Genomic DNA, 24985 nt, shown 5'->3' on the forward strand with positions numbered 1-24985 from the left:
CCTAATTTGGAGGATCCACTTTACTTGGTAAAGATGATTGGAGGTCTCCCGTACAGCATTGCTGGAGGAGATTTAACACTTTCCTGCTCAGTTTGCTAGCTGGGAACTGTGAGATTGATTGCAATGGTGTTTGATTCGACTCTCCCTGCTTCAGCAACATTGCCATTACTATCACATAAAGCTCAGCTTGAGTGGGAACTACAAAATATGCTGCTGTGACTAAAGCTGCAGTTGGAAAGGTGGAAATCTGGCTTTATTAAACACATGCGGGCGCCTGTTAAAATTACTTCTGCAGCTAAACCCAGGATTCACAGCAGTCTCGTTCTCTGGTACGACAGCATCCAGCTTTAAAAAAAACCAGCTGTTTCCAGATTCAAGGATATCAAAGCAAGTCTTCTGATATGTTTCTTTATCCTACAGGAGTGGGTGTCTAAGTATACAAAGACAAGAAATCATAATCATAAGAAAGACTCATCTTTCACCTAAATAATTCATTTTAAGCCTCCAAGTTTGCACAGAAAAGCCCAAAATCCTTAAAGACTCATAGTGCAGGGAAACTGAAATGCTTATTTATTGTGAAATCTCATTAAATCAAAGCCAATTTCCAGGACTTGGAGCTCGAGTGCTACATTTTTTGTGCTGTTGGCTGACAGGAGGCACTAACAACACTTGAGGGCTTCAAACATCTTGTCCTGTCTGGATGTAGCATCTGGTGACAGCAGAGACTGACTGTATTCCCTGTGACCAGGCAGAAACAACAGCCTGAAGGCTCCTGTTCTGTTCTAGGATTCATCTCCTTCAAAGCTAGATCTCCCATCCTTGTCTCCAAGCAGCATGGAACTCCCAAAATAAAGGGACGTGAGGGTAAAATGAAGGGCAAAGAGGCAGAAACAAGAAACCTAAGTCCTCTTTCCCCTACATCACCTTGAATACCAAGGGAGCAGCCCTGTTGTCACCGAACTGCAGGCACAAAAGGTGCCTGAAGTTTGTCTTCCTGAGACTCCCTGCTGGGAACACAGGAGGGACACCAGGGAAGAGGAGACAGGAGATAGTGGAGGACTGGAACCAATGTGTTTTCTGCCATGCACTTCTCCCCAGATAAACCCCTACTTGCCTTGCATCACACAGTACATCATAGCTGAGACTTGGTAGAATCTATCAACTTGTCTATGAACTTCCAAAAAATACCAAATTAACTATCAGCCACCATGAGATGGTTTACCTTGGAAGTTGTACTCCAATGGTGAAAGAATTTCTCTTTTAAAGCTGCCTTTCTGTAGCTTCCTACTGCTAATTCTGACTATTGCAATGCCATATGGCATCTCCCTCCAAGGGTGAATCAGGCAAAAATGAGGGAAAAAATGATTTTTTGTGAGCACATTCTGGGACCTGCTCTTCTGCCTGCCTGCACTAGAACATACAGAAGGTATTACTGACAGCCCAGGCTACCTGTGCAACGCAGCTAATGTGCAAAAATAAATGGTTTGTTGTAAGCATCTCATAACAATATCTGGTAAAACATACACTGGACACTGAACACCTTGAGGAGTGCATTGACTGACGACAAGCATGGTATTCAATCTTTGTCTAGGATCCATCTGTGAATGGATCAGTCCTCATTTTCATAAAATCACTGTTTATTGTACTGGCCCAATAATTGCTACTATTAAAGCAAAAGGCCTTGTAGAGTATCAACAACCTAGAGTTGTGAGGCACCTACCTAGGTGTGCTGGAAGGTGCCGCATGCAAATATCTATACTCATCAGATGGGCATTTCTTTGCTTATTACTGTTTTCCCTTTGCCATCTCTTAGGGCAGTTCCCCTCCATGGCATTCGTGGATACCAGCTGCCTACCTGTTTTAGCCAGCAGCTGCTATCAGCTTTGTGCTATTCATTTGGCAGAGCTCTCACTCCTTAGCAGGTTGTTATGGTTATGGGCATTTTCCTGTGTTGGAAGGACCAGGAATGAACGTGCTTTCCTGTGCTTTTGGCCCACATCACCTCTGTGGCACATGGAATATCCAGCTCCCTGAAACCACAACCCCTGTTCATTGCTGACATTGCGGAATCATCTGGATTCAAGATGATTCAAGATGTGATCTCTTCAAGATTTTTCCTCCTAAACACTGTAAACCACCTTGGGATTTATTTTACCATTTATTTTGCTATGACCAGGAGGATGTTGGATTAATATTTCCTCTACCAAAAGCAGCAACACTGTCAGCAGAGAGTTTGTCCCATAAACTGGATTGGAGCTGGACAAGCAGGACTCCTGGTGACATGAACAATGGATTGTTCTGGAGAATTATCTGCAGAAATCCTGCTATATCTCATCTACAGAGAAGCGTCAGAGATCTCAAGCTGGGGCTAAGGAGTAACCACTGGCACTCAGGACAGACTCCTGAAGACTTCACTACACATAAAGCAGGCACCAGGTTTATCCACTCCAACATAAGGGTTTCAGACATGTCAAAACAGTTCAAATCAAACATCTCGCCATTCATTAATCATGTTCTTTGCTCTCTTTTTTTTTTTCTTGTTGTAAAAAAATGTGCATAAAACAAGGGCAGAAGTATAAATTTATTGTCTATAGACTGGAAATCTTTTTTTTCCGGTCAGCTCTGTTCCTGAGTCAGTTATCGTGTGCACTGCCAAAGGAAGTAATGGAAGTTGTCTATACAAAAGAAAGGGAGCACAAATCAACAGGAGGGAAAATTGGGTTTATCTTGAGCCACCGGCAAAAACAAAGCTGTCAACGATGTGAAATGAGACAGAGCTCACTGCAGACTTGCATATTCTGCATCGATGATATCTAAGTTGCATGACTGCTTTGCAGCTCTTTTTCCTTCAATCCAAATAATATCAGACTTCAGATTTCTTCTCAGCCTATCTGTCTGCTTGCAAGACACTACTGCATTGATTTCCATCTGGTGCATGTTTTAAAAGTTTTCCTCACAACCCTAAGGATTAACTGCCCTTTTTTTTTTACAGAACTTCGGATTCTGAAGCATGCTGAAGAAAACAATCACAGCAAAGAAGCACCAAATCTCTTGCAAACTCTCCCCTCATCACTGGGCATTCAAAGACGCACCAGCAGCTGTTAATGTAACGTTATGGATGATTAGCAGGACTTCCTGTATCTAATGAACATAGCTCTTTCAGAGAGGAGACACAGTGCAATGCTGTCCCAGGAAAATAAAAACGATGTAACGTTCAGTCAGGAATGCATTTACTACATGGCCCGGAATGGTGAATTGATCTCATGCTTCTGTAACAAAGATCTCATCTGTAGTCCCCATGCACTGCCGGCACTGGCACGGCTTCAGAACGAGCCCGACAATCCTGCTCCCAAAAGGAACTGATTAGGAGGGATGTTCCAGGAGCTATTTGATACAGGCAGCACAGTTCAGAATGCCATTTATAGAGTAAAAAAAAAACCAAAAACCAGTATACAGCAATCTTAAGTATTTTCATGTCTAGGAATGTCAACGGCATCCTCTGACAGTAAAAATACAGGCTTTTTAAGCACTCCTATAACCACGGTGTTCCTGGACTTGAAGGAAGTAGAGCTGACGGACAGATGTTTTGGTGTGAGCATGGCACAGAAGAGAAAAAGGTTCCGTTTGTTTTCCACTCCTTTCCTCTTGATTTTAACTGGAATTATAAATGTAGATCCATTTAAAATCCCACTGCTCATATCTCCATGTCTTGTTGCACACAACAAGGGTATCCAGGGATACGTGGAACAAAATGTAGAGTTGTCAGACGACCTAATGGTGATGGGAATAAGGATAACATAAGTAACACAGGCAACTTGTATGAAAGGCTTTCAGCATCTTTTGCTGAATACCCAACTTATGGCAACAGCGCAAAAGCAAGGGAGTGAAAATGCACTTGGGAGTTCAGCTTCGTCAATACTATAAAATAAACTCAAAATGGGTGTTGCCCAACCCAGTTGTCAAACATCGCTGCTGCAATACAAAGACAAATGTTTGTTGGCTTAACTTTGAAACTGCAGTAAATGCTCTTCTATTCAATTAGATAAACAAATACAGGACTGAGTATATAATAGGGTCCTTTCAAGTAAATTATGCTTCCTAACACGTGTAAAAGAAAAATTACTTTAATGTTTATATTTCTGTAAAATAAAAAGCCATCAAGGCTCTCCTTCTGTTATATTCCAAATATAAAAATTAAAGAATGTTTAAATGATGTCCATTTTATGACAGTGTCAGCAAAGAAAAGCAAAGAAGTATAGTCAGGCTGACAATCCAGCTTTTCTTCTCACTGTTAGGAGAGAGAGGGAGAAAAAAATTTACCATTCTGTTCTCATTTACAGTAGCACAAATCCCCAGGAACTGCACTGACTTCGGTTAGTTATTTTGGATTTATGGCACACTGAAAGAGATTAGAATTTAGACACACATGAATAAAGAACAGAACATCCACGTTCACTCTAAAGGCGTTTCCCTTTCCTATGTACACAGAACAGCAATGCTGTCCTTAGCAGTGACAGATTATGTGCTGTTGGTTTACCTGCTCGCCTGGAGATATTTATACAGGTACCAAGTGGGAAGCCTCAGTGAAGGAAGTGCTTAGTTACCCTCTCCAGCAAATACATCCCAATCTATGTCCAGGGAAAATTGCCTTCTCTACAGCATCAGGGCGCTAGGCAAGGGCTAACATGCATACACACAGCATTATGCACCCAGTGATGAGAACCACCTGTTTGTGAGTCTGTTCTATTGTCTCTGCCAAAAATTGGCTCTAAGTCAGGACAATCTCTCATGCAGATATGTTAGCTTGCATGGGTTTCATATCTTTAAAACACCAAGTAGAAAACTGTAGTCGTGATTATAGAACACTATGGTTAAAACAATATATAATTCCTGACCTTGATGGAGGAGGGCATTTTGTTCATACAGTCTGCTTAGCTATGAGAATCTAGGATTTAGTCTAGGCAGAAAGGCAATGCACTGAGTAGCTCCCTGTTAATTTGAAAGCAATGATATGCCCTGCAGAGCACAAACCAACTTTGTACACAAAACACCCCATGCCTTGTCCACCTTGCTCAGCTGGGGTACAACATCCTCACGCAAGAGCAGGTGGCCAAACAAACAGTGTCTTTTCCTTTGGTTTTGATTCCTGTCAACATTAAACACATCCACCTCTTACACTCTGCAGGCTTTCAAATGAAGTGGCTGCAGGCAAGGAAGAGGCATTAAGAGAGGGAGCATTGCAAAAATAAAGTGAGAATAGGCTGCTCCAGGAGATCGACAGAGATTAAGGTTGGATATCCCTGGTCTCGGTTTTACTGTGAGCATACTAATGGCCACATCTGCAATTGAAATGCTCTGGAAACCTTCACTGCAGCCTCCAAGAACACAGTGCAAAATAATAAATCCAGCAAGATGGTTCACAAATAGGAAAGAGGAGGAAGGGTTGATTTTTGTGGTTATTATTTTTTGAATTATAACCAAAAAACTGAAAATGTCTAAATATGTAGAATGTTTATTAAAAAAAATTGTCAAGGTTTCAAAGTCAAGCACTCACAAGTTAGGAAAATGTCAATGGCAACAGTTTTGAGAGTCCAGTATAAAATGCCTAGGATTTTGTTTTTCAGAGCTTTGATTTTTATGGAGACCAAATCTCTTGGAGACCCAATCTTTTAAAGACCCAAACGCTAACATTCCAGTGAGCTCTCAACAACAGATCAGCTCAACTTCTTGCAGATTACTTGCTCAATCACCTCAACTCAATCAGTCCAACCCTTATATTGCTTCCTGACTTCAAGTCACTGATAATGAAATCCTGCTGCTCTGTATCTCCAACCCATATCCCTCACTGCCATAGCCAAATCATTGTCCATGCTGTCCTTCAATCACATGCTTTTTGATGAAAAGTTACAACCCCCTGAAGTAACTTGTGGAGCACCTACCCTGTCCTTCCTCTGAGCTCTCCTCCAACTCAGTTCTAACGAATCTCACTAAAGCATTTAGGCTGTTTTGTTCTGTGATTTGATCACAATGATGAGCACAATAAAGTTCTGGATTCCTCAGTTTTGGTACAACAGAAATAAATATGAAAATAATATAGTATGCCTAATGAAGAGGAGGCAGAAAAATGGCCAGTTGTGTCTCTTTACCTTTCTATCACATAAATCACACATACATATATTTATATTTAAATATATCAAAATAGAAGCCAGATACCTGCTCCCTACATCTGTTGGAATAAAACCCCTCTGACTACACTTTTCCTTTGGAATGTCTCAATTTACCAAACAGAAAGATTTCATCCAGACAAGTATTCAATTAAATTCCTTTGGAAAACAGGCAAGCTTCCACTGGAGCTACGCCAGCCCCAGCTTCTGAGCAGCCCAGCTGGTACTCTCCTGAGGACCAGGGTTTCCAGTTCCCACAGCTTCAACAAAACTGCCTGAAGATTAAGGACACTTGGACTTATAATGCCTACAGTCCAGGGCAGGCTACCAGGCACAGCACAGTGTTGTGGTCACTGGGGAGCTCAGAGATACCAGGGTCATGGCTAGAGCCATGGCCAACATTCAAGTATCCCACAGCTCAGGCTCCAGTCCCTTTTACAGGCAATTTCAAACTATTGGAACATCAAGGTTCCCTGAGAAATCAAAATACTTTTCTCCTTCCAGCTCTATTGCATACATATGTGGAAAACAAAAGAAGATTCTTCTTGATCTTTTCCTCTCCTTCAGCTGTTCCTTATTACTGTATGTTCATCTTGTTTGTTCTTTTGTATGAATTAGTTTGCTGCTTTTTTTTGGTGAAAGACACCATTTTTCTACCTGTATTTGAACAGTTTCCAGCATAATGAGATCCAGATATTAGTTGTGTGTGGTTTTGTAATGCAAGCAACACAGTGTTATCATTTTCTTTTTCCCTCATTAGAGAGAAGTTAATTGAAAAATCAAAGCCTTCCCTCTAATCATTTTCACTCTGCTAGCTGTAGGCAACATTTGTTGGATAGTAATTAAAATAATATAAAAGTATCTAAATTTTGCATGCATATTGTTTCTTATTTTTTTCACAGGCTGTGTGTTTGTTCTTCCCCCAGCTGAAAAGCTAGAAATGAGAATTGACTTCCCAAGTTCTCACCCACCTCCCTCTATTTTATACCATATTGCAACTTGTCATATTACATTGTGAATATCTTAAGGACTATTTGACATATTAGTTGCATATTTATGTTGAAGAGCTTTTTCCCTCCACTATTTTTAGATAGATCAATTTTACATGTCATGATACACATATCTATATTTATACTGAATATGCTTAAATTTTTTTTTTCTTACCATATTTAGTTCAAGGCTTTTAATGATGTTATGCACTAAAAAAAGAGCTTTTTATCAGACTTTATTTCACAAGGCAGATGGATACATATCAGTTCTTCTGGGAAATCACACTACTCTACTAGGCACAGGTGAGTTTCCTAATACAGCCAGGAGACAGTACTTCACAAAGTAAAGACCAAGATGGTTGCTCTCATTAAGAGAGACACACTTTGTGTTTCTCAAAACAAGGAGGAGCTAATGAAAACATCTAAGGCAAACAAACTATTTCTTTAACTCACTGTGGTGCACATCAGTGATAGATACCACACCTGTCTTTCTCCTGCTGTCAGTCCTCACAAACCCAGTTCTGCAAATCCATACATGAATAATTGCTCCAGCTTCTTCAGACTGAGGCTATTCATGGGATTAAAGCAGCTCTGGACCAACTGATGGTGAACAAAATTGCTGCAACATAATGTTATGTACTGCAGTGCAGACCTCTAACTTTATATTTGGTAATTGAAATGTAAATAATTTATTAAAAAAAAAAGGCGTCGCTCAGAAAAGTTACTACTAAAATCAAAACAAATTTCTCTAGGGCTCTATTTACAAAGCCAAGAGAATTGGATAAGCACGATTCCTGACTTTCATGAATGTAACCAGGGTGGTTATGCCCCAGAACTGAATAATAATTAAAAGTTAGATATTGGCAGTTTCAGGCTTGCTTTTCCACAGGAGCCTAAGGGGTAAACCTTAGAAGGCAAACTTCACAACAGCCACTTCATTATGGAAAGAACAAGCATCTGATACCAAGAAAGGCACTCAAAACTAACATCTCTGTGGCAATGCAAGGATGACCCACATGAAGAGGATAAGATTTCATGCTGTCAACCATAAGGATTTCCAACATAAGTTTACAAAATATGCTGAATTTTGGACACTTTCACCCACCTTTCTCTCTAAGCATGTACAGCAAAGGTGTCCAACCTTCCTGATACCTTATGTGATCTTAACAAAAACTGCACGTGGGAGCTGAGGAGGAAGTTCTGGAAGCAGCTTCCAGGCAGAGGAAAACGGATCTGCTGGCATCCCAAGTCATCTGCAGCTGGACGGGCTGAACTGGGCACACAGCCGGATCCTGGCTTCAGCCAGTGCCCCTTGGCTTCAGCAGCCTCTGCTGCCCAGAGCTGGGCATTCAGGTTATCTGTCACCCCAACAGCAAAGCCTTTCTACCAAATATGTGGCATCACCTTGGCACAGGACCTGTGCATAACAGCTCACAAATTACAGGTTTGTCATTGCTTCATTTCCTGGCCTTTTTTTTTTTTCTGCAGCCATGAGGGTTAGAAATTGTCTTTTAAAAATGAAAGCTGAGAATTGCAAGTCTCTAGTTCCTGAGGCTTCCATATTTGTAGTATCTTAGTAACTACTGTTACTACTACCGTAACAACTCACAACTGTCAAAAGACATAAGAAAGTAATGATACTCTGCAATATCTCGAGGAGTCCTCTGGAGATAAGAAATGCTCAGGACCTGATGATTTTTTGTTCATGAGCCATGGCATGTCAAAGAGCAAAGTGATCCTGGCAGGGACTGATGGAGATTAAAAGCACATGCAGATGCTCAGACACACAGAAATCGCTATGGAAAACGTGCTGCCTAACTGTGCATGAATGAACCCAATAGCTCAGGCACCTCACTAAGCTCCAGCAGGAAGAGGGAAGTACTGCAAGGGACATTCCTGGCTGTCCACCCACGGTAAACCTGCATGCAGGTGGAGGTGGGAGGGTGTGCTTGGCTCCCGGAGCCATCGCGAGCAGAAGGGCAGTAGCACCAGGCTCTGGACGGGAACGTTCCCGGTTGTGTCCCAAAGCAAACAGCAATAAAACAAACTGCTAATGAGGATGCAACCTGACCCTCTGCAGAGCGTATGCCCAAGGACTGTGTGACTGCAAGGGGAAGAGAAGGACTGTGTCGGCAGAAATTTCAAGCTAAAGGGGATTTTTTTTAAATGAGCAATGCAAAAAAAGAAATAATGTTTGGGTACTTCGCTGGTAATAAAAGTTACTCACAAAGTAACACAGGGCAAACACTGCTTTGGAGAGAAGTCTGTTAAACAAAGAACCTTACCCTGCAGAAAGAACTCCTTTTTAACACTAATGTTAACATTTCATTTCTTGTAAGAAATCCCTGTGAATCTTCCCTTGAGACTCTTCAGCTCCAGAGAGGACACTTCTCCTTTTTCTCTCTCTGCCTGCTGACGTACTCTGCTGATCTTCCTTTCCAGGAAAGGAACAAAAGTTCTACTCAGTTTTTTGCTTTCTTTATTAGGTTGTTTATCAGACTGTTACACAAACCATTCTCACAGCCTTCAGAGCCTGTGTGGTGAAACATCTAGATTTTAGTATTTTACAACAGGAGACCAGCAGCTCCAGGAAATAAAGAACTCATGAGGAAATCACTCACGGCAGCGTTCACATCCTTACATCTGTTATTTTAAAATGCAAGAAAACAACACACAGTACAGAAGCCACTGTTAAGGGGGAAAAAGGAATGTGTTTAATGTAATGAAATGCAACCTGTCATTCTGACACATTCCTGGTTTCTGTGAGTCAAATTAACAGTATCACTTAACAAGGAAGATGTGATGGCATGAGGCAGTTGGTTTGTGGAAGGATATCAGCGGTAGCTATTTCAATTAGGAGTGCAATGGTAAACCTGGATAGCGCTCTGCAAAGAAGCTGTGACAGCCAAGAGTAACCCAGGATATAAGAAGTTTGGGAACTGATGATTTAGGGACAGTATCACAGAAATGTAAATGATACCTAATGGAGTGGTGCTAATCAAACCCTAGAGATTTTGCAGGCAGTTAAATGTGAGCTTAAACTTAAGCATCATAATCTTCTCATTGAAGGTAACAGACACGAACAGAGTCATTGGACACTCTGGAATTATGGATGCCTGTTTTCCCAAGTTTCTGGATGAACACCATCATTAGTAATGCTGGTTTAAAAAGGAGCAGACACAGGGATGTCAAATAACACCCAACAGAGAAGCTGGGACAGCGCTCGGACTGAGCAAACATGCCTGGTCTCTCCATTTCCTTTGGAATCAAGTTACTCCAGAAAAAGTGGTGTGTGCTTGGTGGGCACATCCCCTGGTGGGACTTTATGTGGAAACAGAGCTCTCCCAACCCCTGAGCTGAGCCGCTGAGCAGCATCCCTGCATTGTATCATCTCATAATTATTGCTGTGAAGCCAGTGCACTTAGAGCTAGGCTGGAATCACTGTTCCAGTCAGCAGAGGCAAGCCACGAAAGCAGTGAAAGGGAACAGGAAAGCAGGAGTGCGTTTCACCCATCCAGAAGTTTTTCCCCCTTTGCTACTATCCATCTGAATAAATGGGAACTTAGGGGAATTTCCTTCTTGGGATTGTTCTTGGACTAGCAAATGTAAAGCCACTTGCTGCACAGGTTAGTTAGGCCTTAATGAAGAACAGCAATGAAATTCAGGTCCAGGTGGTGAATGGTCAGTCCCACTATGCAGGACATATTTTTCCTATTTATTTTCTCACTCAGATTTCACCTCTAAAATGGGAACACTAAGGCAGCTCCTCAGTCTCAGCCTGTTAAACCCTTAGTTCAGCTGGCATACTCACAAAAAAGATTTTCCAACAAAAAAATCGACAAGTCTAAGTTGCGACACCAGAGCACCCCAAAATGTGTTTTCCCGTGACAATCCACTAGACTGTTCCAGGTACATTAACGAGATCAGGTCTGTGACACATCACAACCCCAAAAGCTTCCCACCTAAAGCTAGGAATGGAATAAGCAATCCATCACACAGTATGACATGTTCCTCAAAACACACACACACTCAAAACCTGAAAGCGGTGTCAGAATGTTTATTGAAGAGGGCAATCTGAGTGGCTGAACCGACCTGGGTAGCCGGTAACTTTTAACATAAGCAAACAGAGATACTGTAAACCTGCTGTGCATGGAAACTGTGTTTATACTTAAATTGGACTTAGAAGACTGAAATAACTTACTAGAAAAATATAGCTTAAGTTCCCAGGAGCTCTGAATGACCTCAAGATCGTTCTGAAAAAAGCAGAAATATATGGACATATACAGTGATGCAAACAGAGTTATACAAATATTTTCAAAGTCAGCTAATAAAATACATTTCCTTGCCTACTTTTTGTGATAGCTTTGCAAACATACTTTTAAAACCACACTTTTCAGCCCCACCAAACATTTTTTTGCCACTTGCGTTATCAGAACTGATGGTAAGCATTCTGCAATGTAAGTGCTGCCTCATTTACTTTTTAGCGAGTTTTGTAACTGCTTGGTCTGTTCCTTTTAGCCAGACTGCTGGGATTCTTCTTACCACAGGACAAGATAATAAACCTTCTTAGTGATGACGTGGAAGTACATTAGAAGACAAAAAAAGAAACATATGCAAGAAATTTCAAATTAGTCTCAGTGCAGTCGATACATTGACAAAATAATTTGATTTATACAGCAACCAAAATAGCTGTACACAGGAACATCTGCACGGAAAGTGACCACAAATCAGAGAGATAATGACCACTACAAAAAGTGAGCTCTGTTGCTCATGAACCCAGAAAATCATTACTAGAAGCATTAAAACAACAAGGATAATCTAACCTGGCGTTGCATAACAATGATCAAACTCTTATGAAAATCAGAAAACTGCTAAATCTGATAGTGATTTATTTAAGACAAAAGTGAAGTAAAGGGAGAGAGAGTAATTATTTTGTAACTTGGTTGAAAAAAGACAAAATAATTTAATTGAGCTGCATTTATTCTTCTGCCATGGGTTGGGTGTGTGGCCACAACTGGAAGCTGACGCTGAAAGGGAAAGTTGGAGAAGCAAAAAGTGATGCACTGCAGGCTACCAATGAATCTGTATTCACCCCTGCATTTTCCACACCACTCATACAACCCCCATTCTGACACGAAAGCACCACACAGGCCGGCATAAGTGACTGTCCTTTTAACAGCAAGGTGCTCCTCCTGCAAAGCCTGATGTATAATCAGGATCGGGATAACCTGTGGCAAAAAGGTAGCACACAGGTGGCATCCAGTTCAGTTCAGTGGAGGAACACCCCACCAATTTTGGTGTAACGTGTGGACATAACTGACCCCGAGAGCATGTGCCAACCTCCTGAGCAAATATCATCGCTAATCGGTGTTTCTGGAGAACAATGCAACTATCTGAAGGCAGGTTGCAGCGCGGTGGTGGCCGGTCCCTTCTGCCGTGCCTGCAGTGAAAGGACGAGAGCAGATGGGCTTAGGCTGACACAGGGGACATTCAGATTACATACCAGAAAAAAAATTTTCATTGTCGGGTGGTCAGGCACTGGAATAGGTTGCCCAGGGAGGTGGTGGGCTCACCACCCCTGGAGGTGTTTAAGAGGCGTCTGGACCTGGCGCTGGGCGATGTGGTTTGGTGCTTTAGGGGTTACAGCGGCAGGGCTCGGTTGACGCTTAGGACTTCATCTTAAAGGTGTCTTCCAACCTTGACGATTCTACGGCTCTGTGAATAAAGGCGACGGGGCCCGTGTCCCCGTTTTGGGGGCGAAACGCAGCACTCCCTGATCCCGGTTCTGTCAGAGGGCAGGACAGCGCCGCACCCGCGCCCCGTCAGCGCCCCGGGGCCGCTCCCGGCCCGGCCCGGCCCGGCCGCCGGCGGCTGCGCGCGCCTCTCCCCTTCCTCCCCTTCCTCCTCCTCCCCCCCTTCTCCCCCTCCTCCCCCGGCAGGGATGGAGGCCATCGAGGAGCTGGCGCTTCAGCCCTGCACCTCCTCTCTGTACCTGCGGCCTTTCCGCCTCTCTTACCGGCAGGTGAGTGGCGCCGCCGGCTCCCCCCGCCCCCTCCCGCCGGTGCCCTTCACCCCCGCCTGCGCCATTTTGGGGCGGTGGCGGTGTCGCCTCATGGCGCCGCCCGCCCCGCTCCGCCCGCAGCGCCCCTGGGGCGGCTGCGCTGCCCCCCGGTACCCCCTCGGCCCGCCCTGAGGTGGGGCTGGAGGTGGGCAGCCCGATAGAGCGCGGGGTCACTGCTGTGCGGTGCCCCCTGTGCCCACTGCTCACCCGGGGCTGGCACTGTCGTCTTCACCCCGTGCTGGTTTTGTGGTTCACCTCACGCCTTGGGCCTTGCCTTGGTGCGGATATTTCACATCCTGAGCCCGTTGCTGGCCAGCTCGTTGCTGACATCCACAAGTGTTTAAGGGTCTGGGGCATCTCTCATAAGGAGAGACTGGGGGAGCTGGGCCTGTTTGGCCTAGAGAAGACCGAGAGGGGATCTCATTCATTCATATAAATATCTCAAAGGCAGGTGCTGAAATGATGCTGCCAGACTCTTGTTGGTGCTGCCTAGCAACAGGACCAGGAGCAATGGCCATAAACTTAAAACCCAAAAAGTTTCACCTCAACATGAGGAAGAACTTTACGTTGAGGGTGACAAAGCAGTGGAACAGCCTGCCCAGGGAGGTCATGGAGTCTCCCTCTCTGGAGACATTCCAAACCCACCTGGATGGGTTCCTGTGTTTTTGCCTTGGACTAGATGGTCTCCGGAGGTCCTTTCCAGTGCTAACAATTCTGTGATTCTGTGAATTACTCCGCTGCTCTACCAGCCCAGCCGCAGCACCTGCAGTTGGGAAGCGGGAGAGGAACTCCTGTCCTTTATCATGTTTATATCAGCGTGAGTCACACAGGATCACAGAGAACTGGTACCTGCAACAGCGCTGGAAATGCAAGGTGTGAAAGGAAGGTTGCTTCTCGGAGTGCAAAGCTCTACATGTTCCTTGGACTCTTTCCTTGGACCTGCACAAAGCCAGTTGTTTCTCTGGCTGACTGGTCCAGGATGAGCTTTTACCCAGGCAGAGGGGTGGAGGGGGAAATGCATAAAAATTTGGACAGCCCTAGGAATACATGCTGCAAAACACATCTCTTATTCTTTATTTGCTTCGCTTCTGGACGCCTCAGTTGGAAAGGCAGAACGGGAATGTATATGGAGGAAGTGTGTTTAAGTCCAACAGTGAGATACAATACAGAAAAGGAAAAACAAGGGTTCAAATAGATTGCACCAAAGCAGATAAGCTGACTTTTTACCTTTTAAAAATATTTTTTGTATATTATTTTCATAAAAAAAGTTCTCCTTAGTCAGAATAACTAAAGTAATTTGTGAACAGCTGAGAGCTTTACAAAGAATTAATTATTTCTTTTTAGGTATCAGAAGTAAACCTAAGAACATTTTTCATGTTCTGAATTTTTGCTGTCTTAGTTTACAAGTGACAGGCTTTACTGCTTAATTTCATTTTCGTTTCTGAGTCATACTTGATTTACATGAAAAATGGTATTTAATTAAAATGTACTAAACAGAATTGCAAAATTACATTTAATTGAATAGATGTACCTTAAACGTGATGAGTATTGTGAAGAAGGAACAAGGATGTGTTCGGTCATGTGCTTTGACAGAGACCAGCATTGCCACCAGATGAAGTAGACTTGCCCTTCTTGCTGCTTCCTCTCCTTGCACAAGTGTTTGTGCAGCAACAGAGTGAGCTGGACCAGGATCAAACCTAATCTGGCCAAAGAAAAGGAAGTTAGTTTTAACCTAAACAAGATCAGTGATTCAGTTCATTATGCTGGCAGAGGGGAGGTGGTAATGTAGTGGTTAGGGATGAGTGTTTGGGGCCTGTTGAGGGCAGAGATTGTTTCTTTTGGCCGCAGCACTGTCTTAAAATGAACTTGACAATGTAGTTTCTATGGCATCTGTACAGAGTCTGGCTTGTGTCCAGCCTACTGAGAGCATAAGCTCAATGTGAGCACGACTGCACCTGACCTGAGAGACAGGCCCTATGTTTATTAAAAACACATTTTGCATTTAAAAACTGACTTGCTAACCAGAGGAAATGCTAAATATTTTCAATTATTTAACTAATTGTTTCAAAAGCATTTAGGTCTGCTGAAAACCCCATTAAACAGTCAAGTGTCTAAAATCTATGAGAGTTAAATGCCTGATCTGCTTTTTTGAAAATTCCACCACTCCTCTAAAACTGACAATTATTTCCAAAATCTAGCCCTTGATCTTAATGGTTTTATGCTGAGTAGGGCTTCTCCTTGTCCAACGTTTTTTAATTCACTAGCTGGAAAAAGAAAAGAAACTTTCCTTCTTCCCACTTTCTAATTGGTGCTGTATCTTATAGTAATATTAGTTTCGCCCTTCCATGAGTTCCCTGAACTTGCTCGCTGAACTTAACCCAAATCTAATAAAAAAAGTCTTTCTAAATAACTAAATGCGGAAAACATAAATAATTTGCATATTATTGCAAAACATTTGTTGCACTGTGAAAACTGAACTAGTTTGGACACTTATGTTATGCAATCTGGGGCATCATGCTGTAATTGGAAGGCTTGCAGTGGTCTTACAGGTACTTCTTGTGAAGTTGTAATGTGTCCCCCACATCCCTACATGCACTGTACTCCAGGGGAGATTCCTTGATGCATTTTTTTGTGTTCATGTAATATTAATGAAGGATAATCTGGGCCTTGAAGACTGAGAATTTGAAATCTATTGTCAAACAGGTATGCTCCTAAAATAAGCATTGATATTTTAACATAAATCCTGTGTCCAAGGGCGAACATATAGTAAGAGGGGTTTTTATGCATTTGGTTTTTCATAACTACTGCTTTTCTGTACAAATAGGAAATTGAAAGTATTCTTTGATACAACATATGATTAAGTATTCATGAATGCTTAAGTTACAGCATAGATTTATAGGCATTTCATGTCAAAACTATGCTACTTATGTGGAGATAATTTGGATCCCATTGCTAGAGCTAAGACAGTTAAGTCTTCAGCAGTTAGACATAAATTTAGATAAATTTAGATAGATGATTTATATCACAGTTTATCCTGCTGATCTGATTTTATCCATTCAACCTGCACCCCACTGAGCTGTAAACCACTGTTCTAGCAGGTTTACAAACCACTCGAAATCTGCAAGACATCAGAAAGGGATTCATTTGGGGGCTGAAATCTAAACAAAATGCTCAGTAAATATTGTAAACCAACACAGGTTACACATCTGAAGAAGATGGTCACAGAAGAAGGGAGGAGCCAAAGACTCCGATGATCATCTGCTTGTGCTCAGAGGCACTTTACACATTTACAGTTGCAGGCCCAAGGATTGGATTAGTGTTTTGGCCAGCTGAGTGTTTTCCTTGGGCACATGATTGTTCAAACACACACAGGAACAGGGTTGTATGTACACAGAATCAAGTCAGGCAGTTACTATCACGTTACAGAAAACTCCAGCAGTGTCCTTGTAGGTTTGTGCTTGAGTCCAAAGTTCCCCTGTGTTGTAGCAGATTCTGGCTACATAGCAGTAGTGAGGATTGTTGTAAGTCATGGCAGTTCCTGAAGTTACAGCAATTTATGCCCACAGTGGATCAGCCTGTCCCATGGAGGGTCATGAGATTTTTTTCATAGGTCTTTCATCGTCCTCTTCCTCTGCCCACTGGTATTTTAAATGAAAGTGATGAGCTCTGAATTTTTCCTATGGAGCATAAAAGTGGGTGTACACCCTTCTGAAGGAATTCTAGGTTTTGAAGCATACAGATGGAGGCACTGTACAGTTTGGTGTTGGGCATCCAAGCTATGTGGAATAGCCTTGTTGGACACATCAGTGCACTAGTCACTTACTGAAATTATTTGTTCTGCTTTTGTATAGTGTAAAGCTAGAGATGGAAGTGCAGCCAAGGAGCTGTGGAATTCAGCAAACTGTTGTCAGATTTGGTTAGGGCCAATGTAGAGGGCCCTATGTTCTTCAAACTGTGTTCTTCAAAATAGGCATCTGACAGTACCTCAATAGGGAATTCACTTTCTAGTTGGGATTTTCAGCTGTCAGCCCTGCTCCAGGTGAGGCCCTTGGTCAAATAATCCATGTTCTTTAAGGTGAGATAGCCTGGGGTTGAGACATTCATGGGGTACCTCAGCCTGAGGAATATCCTCTGTTCTGTCAGGAGGAATGCTTTGTATGTATTTTTGTTCTGCTTGGTACTGAGAGAAGAGAATTCATTTTTCCTCCATATAGGGCAGCATCTGGCTAGTTTTAATGTGTACTTGCCTCCAAAGTGCAAATTGATTTGTTATCTACATTGGCTTTTTTTTTTTTTAAACATACATTGCCTTCTGAAGAATTGGCTTTTTTACCAGGAACTCCATGGTAAATCTCTTTTCACTTTTTCCTATTGAAGTTTTTCTGCTTTTCATAAATAATTTATTCAAGAGACCAGAGGGATGGCTAATGAGAGATTAACTCAATGCCCAAGGGCTAGGGCATTTCCCTGGGATGTGGTAGAGTCAGCCTGCAAGATCTCACTTCAATTAATATTGCTTCCCACATCACAGGAGAGTGTGCTCACTGCTGGGAAACACATTTGTGTGTAAATCTTCAGCTCTCTTTTGTGTATGCTGGCCAGGCACTGGCCTATATATTAGAAAAAAAAAAAAATACCAAGTTTAAGAATTCTGCAGAGACTCCAAGTCATAAAGTAGACACACAGTTAAGGAGAGCTGTTAGGATTTTGGGTGGCATTAAGTATCCAAATGGGAAATTGGATTCAATGTATTCTTCTTAATCTGCACCTGAGCAGGGATTTCAGTGGTTCTGCATGTTGTATTTGGACCCTTGCAGGGGGTTTTGACGGAGCTATGGTGGATCTTCTTGTAGTAATTTAAGTTACTGCATGCAATTTCCCCCCATGCTTGTGGTTCTTACCCCTTGAGAATCAGCAGAGAATAGGTTTGCTCCAGCTCTTACTCTGCTGTTCCAGTTCAAACCCACCTCCATCAGCCCTCTAAGCCAAACCACTGAGCTTTACACAGAACGAAGTGAATTGCCTTTGCATATTCTTTTTGGTGACCTCTGTGCTAGGGACAGTACCCTTCAAAGGGGAGGCAGAGCATGAGCTGGGGGGAAGCATCTCTCTGGGGGAATAATACCTTGAGCTGCTACAGAAACTTTTGTGCAAAGCTCACAAATCAAAGCCTTTGTGGATCTCACCCAGACTCCTATTCCTTTGTTTTTGAGGGTGGTTCTGGCAAGGGAGCTCTTGCCACTGTTTCCTTGCGTTGTATAAACATATATGTGCATTCTGCCCAGGAACTTTTAGAAGTTTGCCACCAGACTAGAATCAATTGTCAGTGATTCTCCCAATGTGTATGTGTGTGAGTGAGTTTGTGTTTTGAACCTGTGGAATGGTGGCTGAGCATGTGTTTCAGTGATGTGGGATAACCCTCAAAAACTCCGTGCATATCGACTGAACCATGCAGTCAGTAGTGGTAAATTGGAACTATTTGCTCTTTTCTAAGCTTCACATTCCTTCCACACTTCAGAGTAGGCCAATGCCTGAGCATCACCTTACCTCTGTTGATTTAAGGTTTAGAATAATTCATTTTGAAATTAAACATGAAAAATGCTCCCTTCAAGTTCATACTAATGCATGATGTTTTCATTCACTGTTAAGGGAATTAAATTATATCTTTGAGTTTTCTCAGTCATTCTAAAGTAATATTCAAGGCTGCTGTAGATTTTAACTTATCATGACCTTTGTAATGGGTGCAAAATTTACTTCATGATCAGGGTTCAAACCATCAGTGAAGAAGGAATTTCCTATTTCAAATCAGAAATTTGCTACTACTTTCTTTTATGACCATGAGCAACCACTGTTTCTGTGCCTTACAATTCAGCTGTCTTGGAGATGTCATGAAGATGAAAATATGTGTAGAAACGAGTGAGGCAAATATCATTGATGTCATGAAAAATTTGAAGATGAATAAAGCAAAGCAGGGCAGTGCTACAATAATATTAACATCTTATTTTGCATTCAGATTTTTTTATATAAGCTAACAGCAACACGAATGTGCCCAGCTGCCTGAAATATTCTCTGGAACTTCCGTCTGCTTTTTTATAAACATAAAACATTCTTTTCTATTTTGACAGTTAAAAATTATGCTGTTTAGGGAGTAAACAGATTTTTGAATTACCTGTTCAAACAAGTAAGTCTTCTGTTGAATCTTCAAAAGGTTCCAGTAGTAGGAAATATGTTACCAAGTAATACATTTATTTGCAGTTCGTTTTTTTTCAAAGCAGTAGTGCACAGAAAGGAGATGCCATTTTTTGCTGCAAAGTTTGTCTCATTTCCTTCAGCTTGTCAAGTCTGATATGTCAGTATATAGTATTAATCTTAAATGGAAACATACTGCTGCTAGCTCAGGGACTCCCTGAGCTGCAAATTGCAGGAATCTGAGAGTGTTTTAACAATATATTCTTCCTTGGGCATCTTGTCAGAGGTAGGATCCTGGATGAGACTAATTTTTGATCTGACTGATCTGATTGCTCCTGTGTTAACTGGGAATTACGGTTGAAGTGCAGTATAATTCTTTTATATGGGTGAAAGGAAAGAAACATGAAGTTTTTGAAAAGACAGCATTAGGGAGTTAAATACAGAGGGAACATAATTTCCTTTGAGAGAAATGGTGTTCTCTGCAATTAGAGCACAGATTTAAGAAAAGGAATTAAGGAATCTAGGCGTATCTGCTTCTGGCTCTGCCATGTGCTTTGAATCCAACTCTGGAAAATTGCACAAGTTATTTTTGTATGAGACATCTATGAATTACTAAAGGGGGAAATGAGAAACATTAGTTAATGAGAGTAGTAGTTGAAAAGAACACTGCTACTTGTTTTTGTTTCAGTGAATATTATGTCGTGTTAGTCTTAATTTCTTTATCCAGCGTGCTTTGACAAGTGAATGTTACCTTCTTTGAAGTAAGTGCATGAAAAGTAATTGGCAGTGACAAAACTTCATATTTTTAGGTCAGTCATATTATAATTTAACACACATGACAGCAAATGCCACTGATTGGAAAGAACAAGGCTTTGTTGAGCATCATTTGTAGCATCCTTGCAGAGGGGTGAAATGTGTCTGCACTTGCATAAATGAACAGTAAGATCTCATTTAGTGCCATCAGTAGCAAGACTACTTGGGTTACTGCACAAGTATGAAATTAAAACCAAGTGTCAGGGGGAGGTCCATCAGCTGTAGTTAGTTTAAACCAGTACTTCTCGAGTTCTGATGTGTAGCTCACTAGTGAACCATTGGAATACTTGTAGATCATCCATGTGAGCCAACTAAGGAAAGCAGATCAATTATCAGCAGATTTTAACGTGCTACCAAGGTCTGCAGCTTTGCTGTAAGATGTTTCCAGGTCTGCAGATGAAGAGGTTGAAAACCATCAGCTCTGACAATACCTCTCCAGTAGCCTCAACTGCAAGGGCTTGTCTACACAGGACTTTCCTGATTAACTCCATGTCTCATTCTACAACAAAGAGTCTGGTTCTGTTTACGTTAAACCATTTTCAAAGTACGATTGCACTTTGAATTCGTACCCTACCTTAATCCATGTTAACTTTCCAGTGCGTGCCCTAAGGGAGCAGTAAACTAAACTGGATGACTGTGTCCACACTGGGGTTTAATGGAGTTTAAGTAGCAGAATTGAAGTTCATCAAGGTACTTATTTCAGATTCATTTTCTTGATGTCCTGGTATAGACAAGCCCTAAGAATAAAAGTGGTTTAGTTCTAAGCAAATGAACCATGTTATAAAATCCATCACTGAGGTTTTATTATACTTTTGTGTGCGAAATACAACTACTGTAGGGTATAAAGTGTGTTCTTTTGTCCTGTTTGGTGCCATATTTTTTGCAGTAATTGCAGTTAGATCTAAGAAATAAAATAGCGTTCAGGTTCTTCAACAACTAAGCGCTTTATTTGTTTTTCAGTTTGGATCAAAATGCATGTGTTTGCTTAAACAGCAGAAACTTCTTTTTCCTTACAAAAAATCTGTCATCTGAATCACAGTCTCAGCTATGACTTCATGTGCATTTGATGTGTTTTAAAGCAGATGAACACTGTAAAATTTTAAGTGTTTATAGCAAATCTGAATATTATGGAAATTAGACATTTTCTGTAAATGGCGGTATTATTAAAATGCCTGAGTTTCGTGGTCTATATGGGATGAAACTATCCTGTTGTGTTCCTGAAGATATAAGTGTATTATAAATAACAGTTTTACCTCAACTACTGCCATATTTAAAATACATTTGTATTTTCATGTGTAACTCATAAAAGGTCAGCTCCTGTGCTTTGAAAACTCTGCACAAGTTTATACTGCATAAATAAGCATGTTTTACACAGCAGGCATGTAATGTTATCTTCCCCTCTGACTTGCACTCAGATTAATTATTCTTCATAATTTTTAACTAAAGCAAGTTAAAGGACTTTGCTTTTTGGTCCTGTCCTTCAGACATTGATCAAAATCTTCTTAATAGAGTAACACTAAAGTTTGCCGAAGTTTAAACAAAGTGAAGCTCAGTTTTTCTTAGTGGTCGGCTCATGTCACACTAAAGCCCTGATCACTGATCAAAACAGCATTAATTATTTGTTTCACATTGCGGTTGCTGTGTCAAAATCCTTTAAATACCTCTTGGAGCAGAGAGGGAATCTTACGGCCTGTGACAGAGCAGCTGGTCTGGACATGGGCTGATGCCCCAGTTGACAGGTTGTTGGATTAGAAAGAATATCAAAGGCAGTGAGTAAGATTAGGGATAAGTGAACATCTGACAGCAGTTTGCAGCAGGGGAGAACAGATGATAAACAATGGGAGCGGGGTGCGTGGGGGGGGCGAGAGGTGAGAAGGCCATGGGAAAAGTGTGGCGGCAATCACTAAAGCTCCAGGTTGCTGAGCCTCATGAATAGAACAGGAAATGGGATTTGCTGGGACAGATGTGCTGAGCGGTGATGAATACATTATAGGGAAATGAGGCTAAACTCCTGAAGGTGAGAGATGTTCTTTCTCTGCAAGTAGAAAATATGGGAAAATAAAAGTTTGCCCCCCCCCCCCCGAGAAGTAAGCATTCATAATTGAAAAATAATATAGAAAAAAAAATGGTGATTTTAATAAATTATTATTCCACAGTAGCATTCACGATGAACTCTAGGTCTGTGCAGTCTTACAGCGCTATTGCATAGATAGGATTGAAACTATTTATTTTAGTCATACGATTGCACAAATGCTGGAATAGTTTGAATGATGGAACAGCCTGGGATGGAGGCTCTGACTGGATAATGCTTAGACACATATTCTGTATCTGGCATGTCTTATATAGCACTCACATAACATATGTTTGATCCTGCCACCCTTAAGAGACTTGTACTGAGTGATCTTGTGAGGTCCTTCCAGCCTTAACATTTTTTCTGTTCTGTAAAGTGATTGAATGCTTGCAGAAAATCGTGCATAACTCTTCCTGTTCCTTAGGGTATTGTTTCTGTACTTCGTTGACTTCCTTAGTTTATATTCTTGAGGGATCCTTTTGCAGTATTTATGATACATTTACCTCAGAAAGCCAACAGAAACATTTTGTATGTTTACTGATAGGACTGTATGTCAGTTCTCTGACTTAGAATTTCTTCTGTGGTTTGGTTTTTTTTTTACAATTTTTTAAAAGAAAAACTCCTTAAAAAACTTCTTGCACTACCATTTTAATAGTGCACTACTTTAGCTGAAGGGGGGAGGTGCAGAAAGGATGATTGTTGGTGTTGTTCTGAGAAGGTATCAATAAGGTTTGTTCACAAAACATATAGAAATTTATTCCACAGTGTATTCTCCCAGTTTGAGTTACAAACACGAGCTTGCTAAAAGAATGTCAAAACACAAACTGTGAGAGTCACCAACTGGAAAACATAAAGCTCAATGGTGTAAGGACAAGAGGTGACCATCTGTCCTCCCTGACCCCAAATCCCTCGTATGTGCTGCCTCTGTCCTCCAGATAAGGGGACATGTAGCTGGCCTCCTTTAGTCCCTGTGTGCTCCTAGCCATGGGTACTGTAACTGTAGCTCTAGTTTTTAAAAGTACAAGGGATTGTAACCAGAATTTGGGAGTAATATGTCCTATAGCCCCTGCTTCATGGAATTAGCTGTTCATGTTCCAGAAACCCTCTGTGCAGTGTTTTGACCACAGCGACATCCCTTGAATACAGCAGCTGTAGAGCTCAGGAGTTTCTGGAAGTTCCCCCGAATTATTGATCTACAAATTTTGTCCTTCAGCTGGCTGTAATCAAAGAAACAAAATGGTGGTGAGCACAGCAAATCTAGATTAAAAAATATGCTTTACTGATTCTGATCAGCATAAGTACTGCCCTAATAGTTCTGTTTTCCATAAAACTTTGATTTCTGCATTGGCATTAGACTATAACCAAAGAATTTGCTATTTGTTACAGCAGTTCCCATTTTAAAAAGTGGTTGAAAATTATTTGCAGTTGGCTTGAATAGTTCTTTATATCTCAATATTCAAACTGCTGCAGGGTCACTGTCATCATAACATTTCAGAAATACTGCAGTAACATATGGAACTGTATATAAAAAAACTAATCAGTTAATCACCAATTAATTCAGTTTATTGAATGCCAGTTGTACATGACTTTCAAGTAACAGGTACATTTCTGTGTAGTAGTGCTCTCTTTAGAATGGCTGAGAAATTAGAAGATGTTCACAAGTTCCCACAAATTACTTGAATCTTTCTGTGTATTATTTTTTTCCCGATGGGAAGATGAGATGACCACCTCTATGGGAATCACATTTCAGCTGAGTCTATCAAAATTGAGAGGTAAAAGTGAAATTAAGAAAATAACAGAACCTGGAGCTAGTTGCATCTGTCACTTTGAACTGATTTTGGGGGGGATGGGGAGAAAGGAGAGGATGAAAAGCCCTGAGGATCTTTGTGAGGAGGGTCTGTGAGAAAGTTTTAGGAGAAAAATCTAAAGATTGTTCCTAAGCTTTGGCTTCTGTTAGCCCCCTGCTGCTGTTCTTCATCAAGTTGTTTTAATGGCTTTCAAAGCAAGTGAGTGGAAAATGGTTTCTCTGGAACTTTAAGGAGCATGAACTGAAAACTGTCATTGCTTTATAAGTGAAACACATCAAAGATTGATGGAAGAATTGCTTGTTAAACACATTGTAGATTTAATTAAAAAAAATAGGATATATCGTAAAAGAGACATCATATCATCATAACTACCTAAAGGTGAAAGTTTAATGGCTTGTCATCTGCTCAGGAACCTATGTTAAGTATCTCTTTCATAGCTTTTTTGACCCTCTTTATGTCTGCAAGATTTTTTTCTTTTTCTGAGAGTGTTTTTTTCCCCAAAAGTACAGAGGGAAAAGTACCCAAACGTAAAAATGTACCTGGTGGTTACTGTGCTTTTTAATTTTCTTTCTGTGTTTAGGGATGCCTTCTTCTGGTAGTTTTAATTATCTAGTGCTTCAAATTCTTATCTATTTCTGAAATAGTTGTTGTTCTTTGTGTTGCAGTGCATAATATTTGTTCTGCGTGTTCAGTGTGTGCAAAGTGCATTTGTGTGTCATCTAGTAATTGTGTGTTTCTTCTGGAACCTGGTCCTCTCACTTTTCTGTCCTCTCCCCGCCTTCTTTTCCCTCCACAGTCCTTCCAGACAGTAAATAGTATGTTCTTTAGAGTTATGTAGTAATTATTAAAAAAAAAAAATAAAAAGTGTGCCTAGAAAACAGCGTTTCCAC

At 41.3% G+C, this 24985-nt stretch overlaps 1 protein-coding gene and 1 long non-coding RNA gene across 3 annotated transcripts in view; one reads left to right on the plus strand and one right to left on the minus strand.

Moving 5' to 3' along the window:
- Positions 1-2540: 2540 nt before the first annotated feature.
- LOC113944525 lies at positions 2541-13256 on the minus strand. Of its 2 annotated transcripts, XR_003526719.1 has the most exons (7): positions 13170-13256; positions 12727-12868; positions 12475-12593; positions 11355-11406; positions 9439-9686; positions 4321-4399; positions 2541-3771 (listed from the first exon to the last, which is right to left on the minus strand). It is a non-coding gene; the product is annotated as an uncharacterized LOC113944525 (long non-coding RNA). The 2 variants fall into 2 exon arrangements; XR_003526720.1 differs by lacking the exon at positions 9439-9686.
- NUDT14 (nudix hydrolase 14) overlaps positions 13015-24985 on the plus strand; it is a 60050-nt gene continuing 48079 nt past the window's right edge. Inside the window, exon 1 of the mRNA XM_027637740.1 lies at positions 13015-13175. Coding sequence (XP_027493541.1) covers positions 13095-13175 — 81 coding nt within the window. The 5' untranslated portion in view covers positions 13015-13094. The remainder of the gene's footprint in view (positions 13176-24985) is intronic.

Source organism: Corapipo altera, unplaced genomic scaffold, assembly GCF_003945725.1.
Source record: "Corapipo altera isolate COAL_440 unplaced genomic scaffold, ASM394572v1 23, whole genome shotgun sequence".
In the NCBI taxonomy this organism is placed as follows: Eukaryota; Metazoa; Chordata; class Aves; order Passeriformes; family Pipridae; genus Corapipo; species Corapipo altera.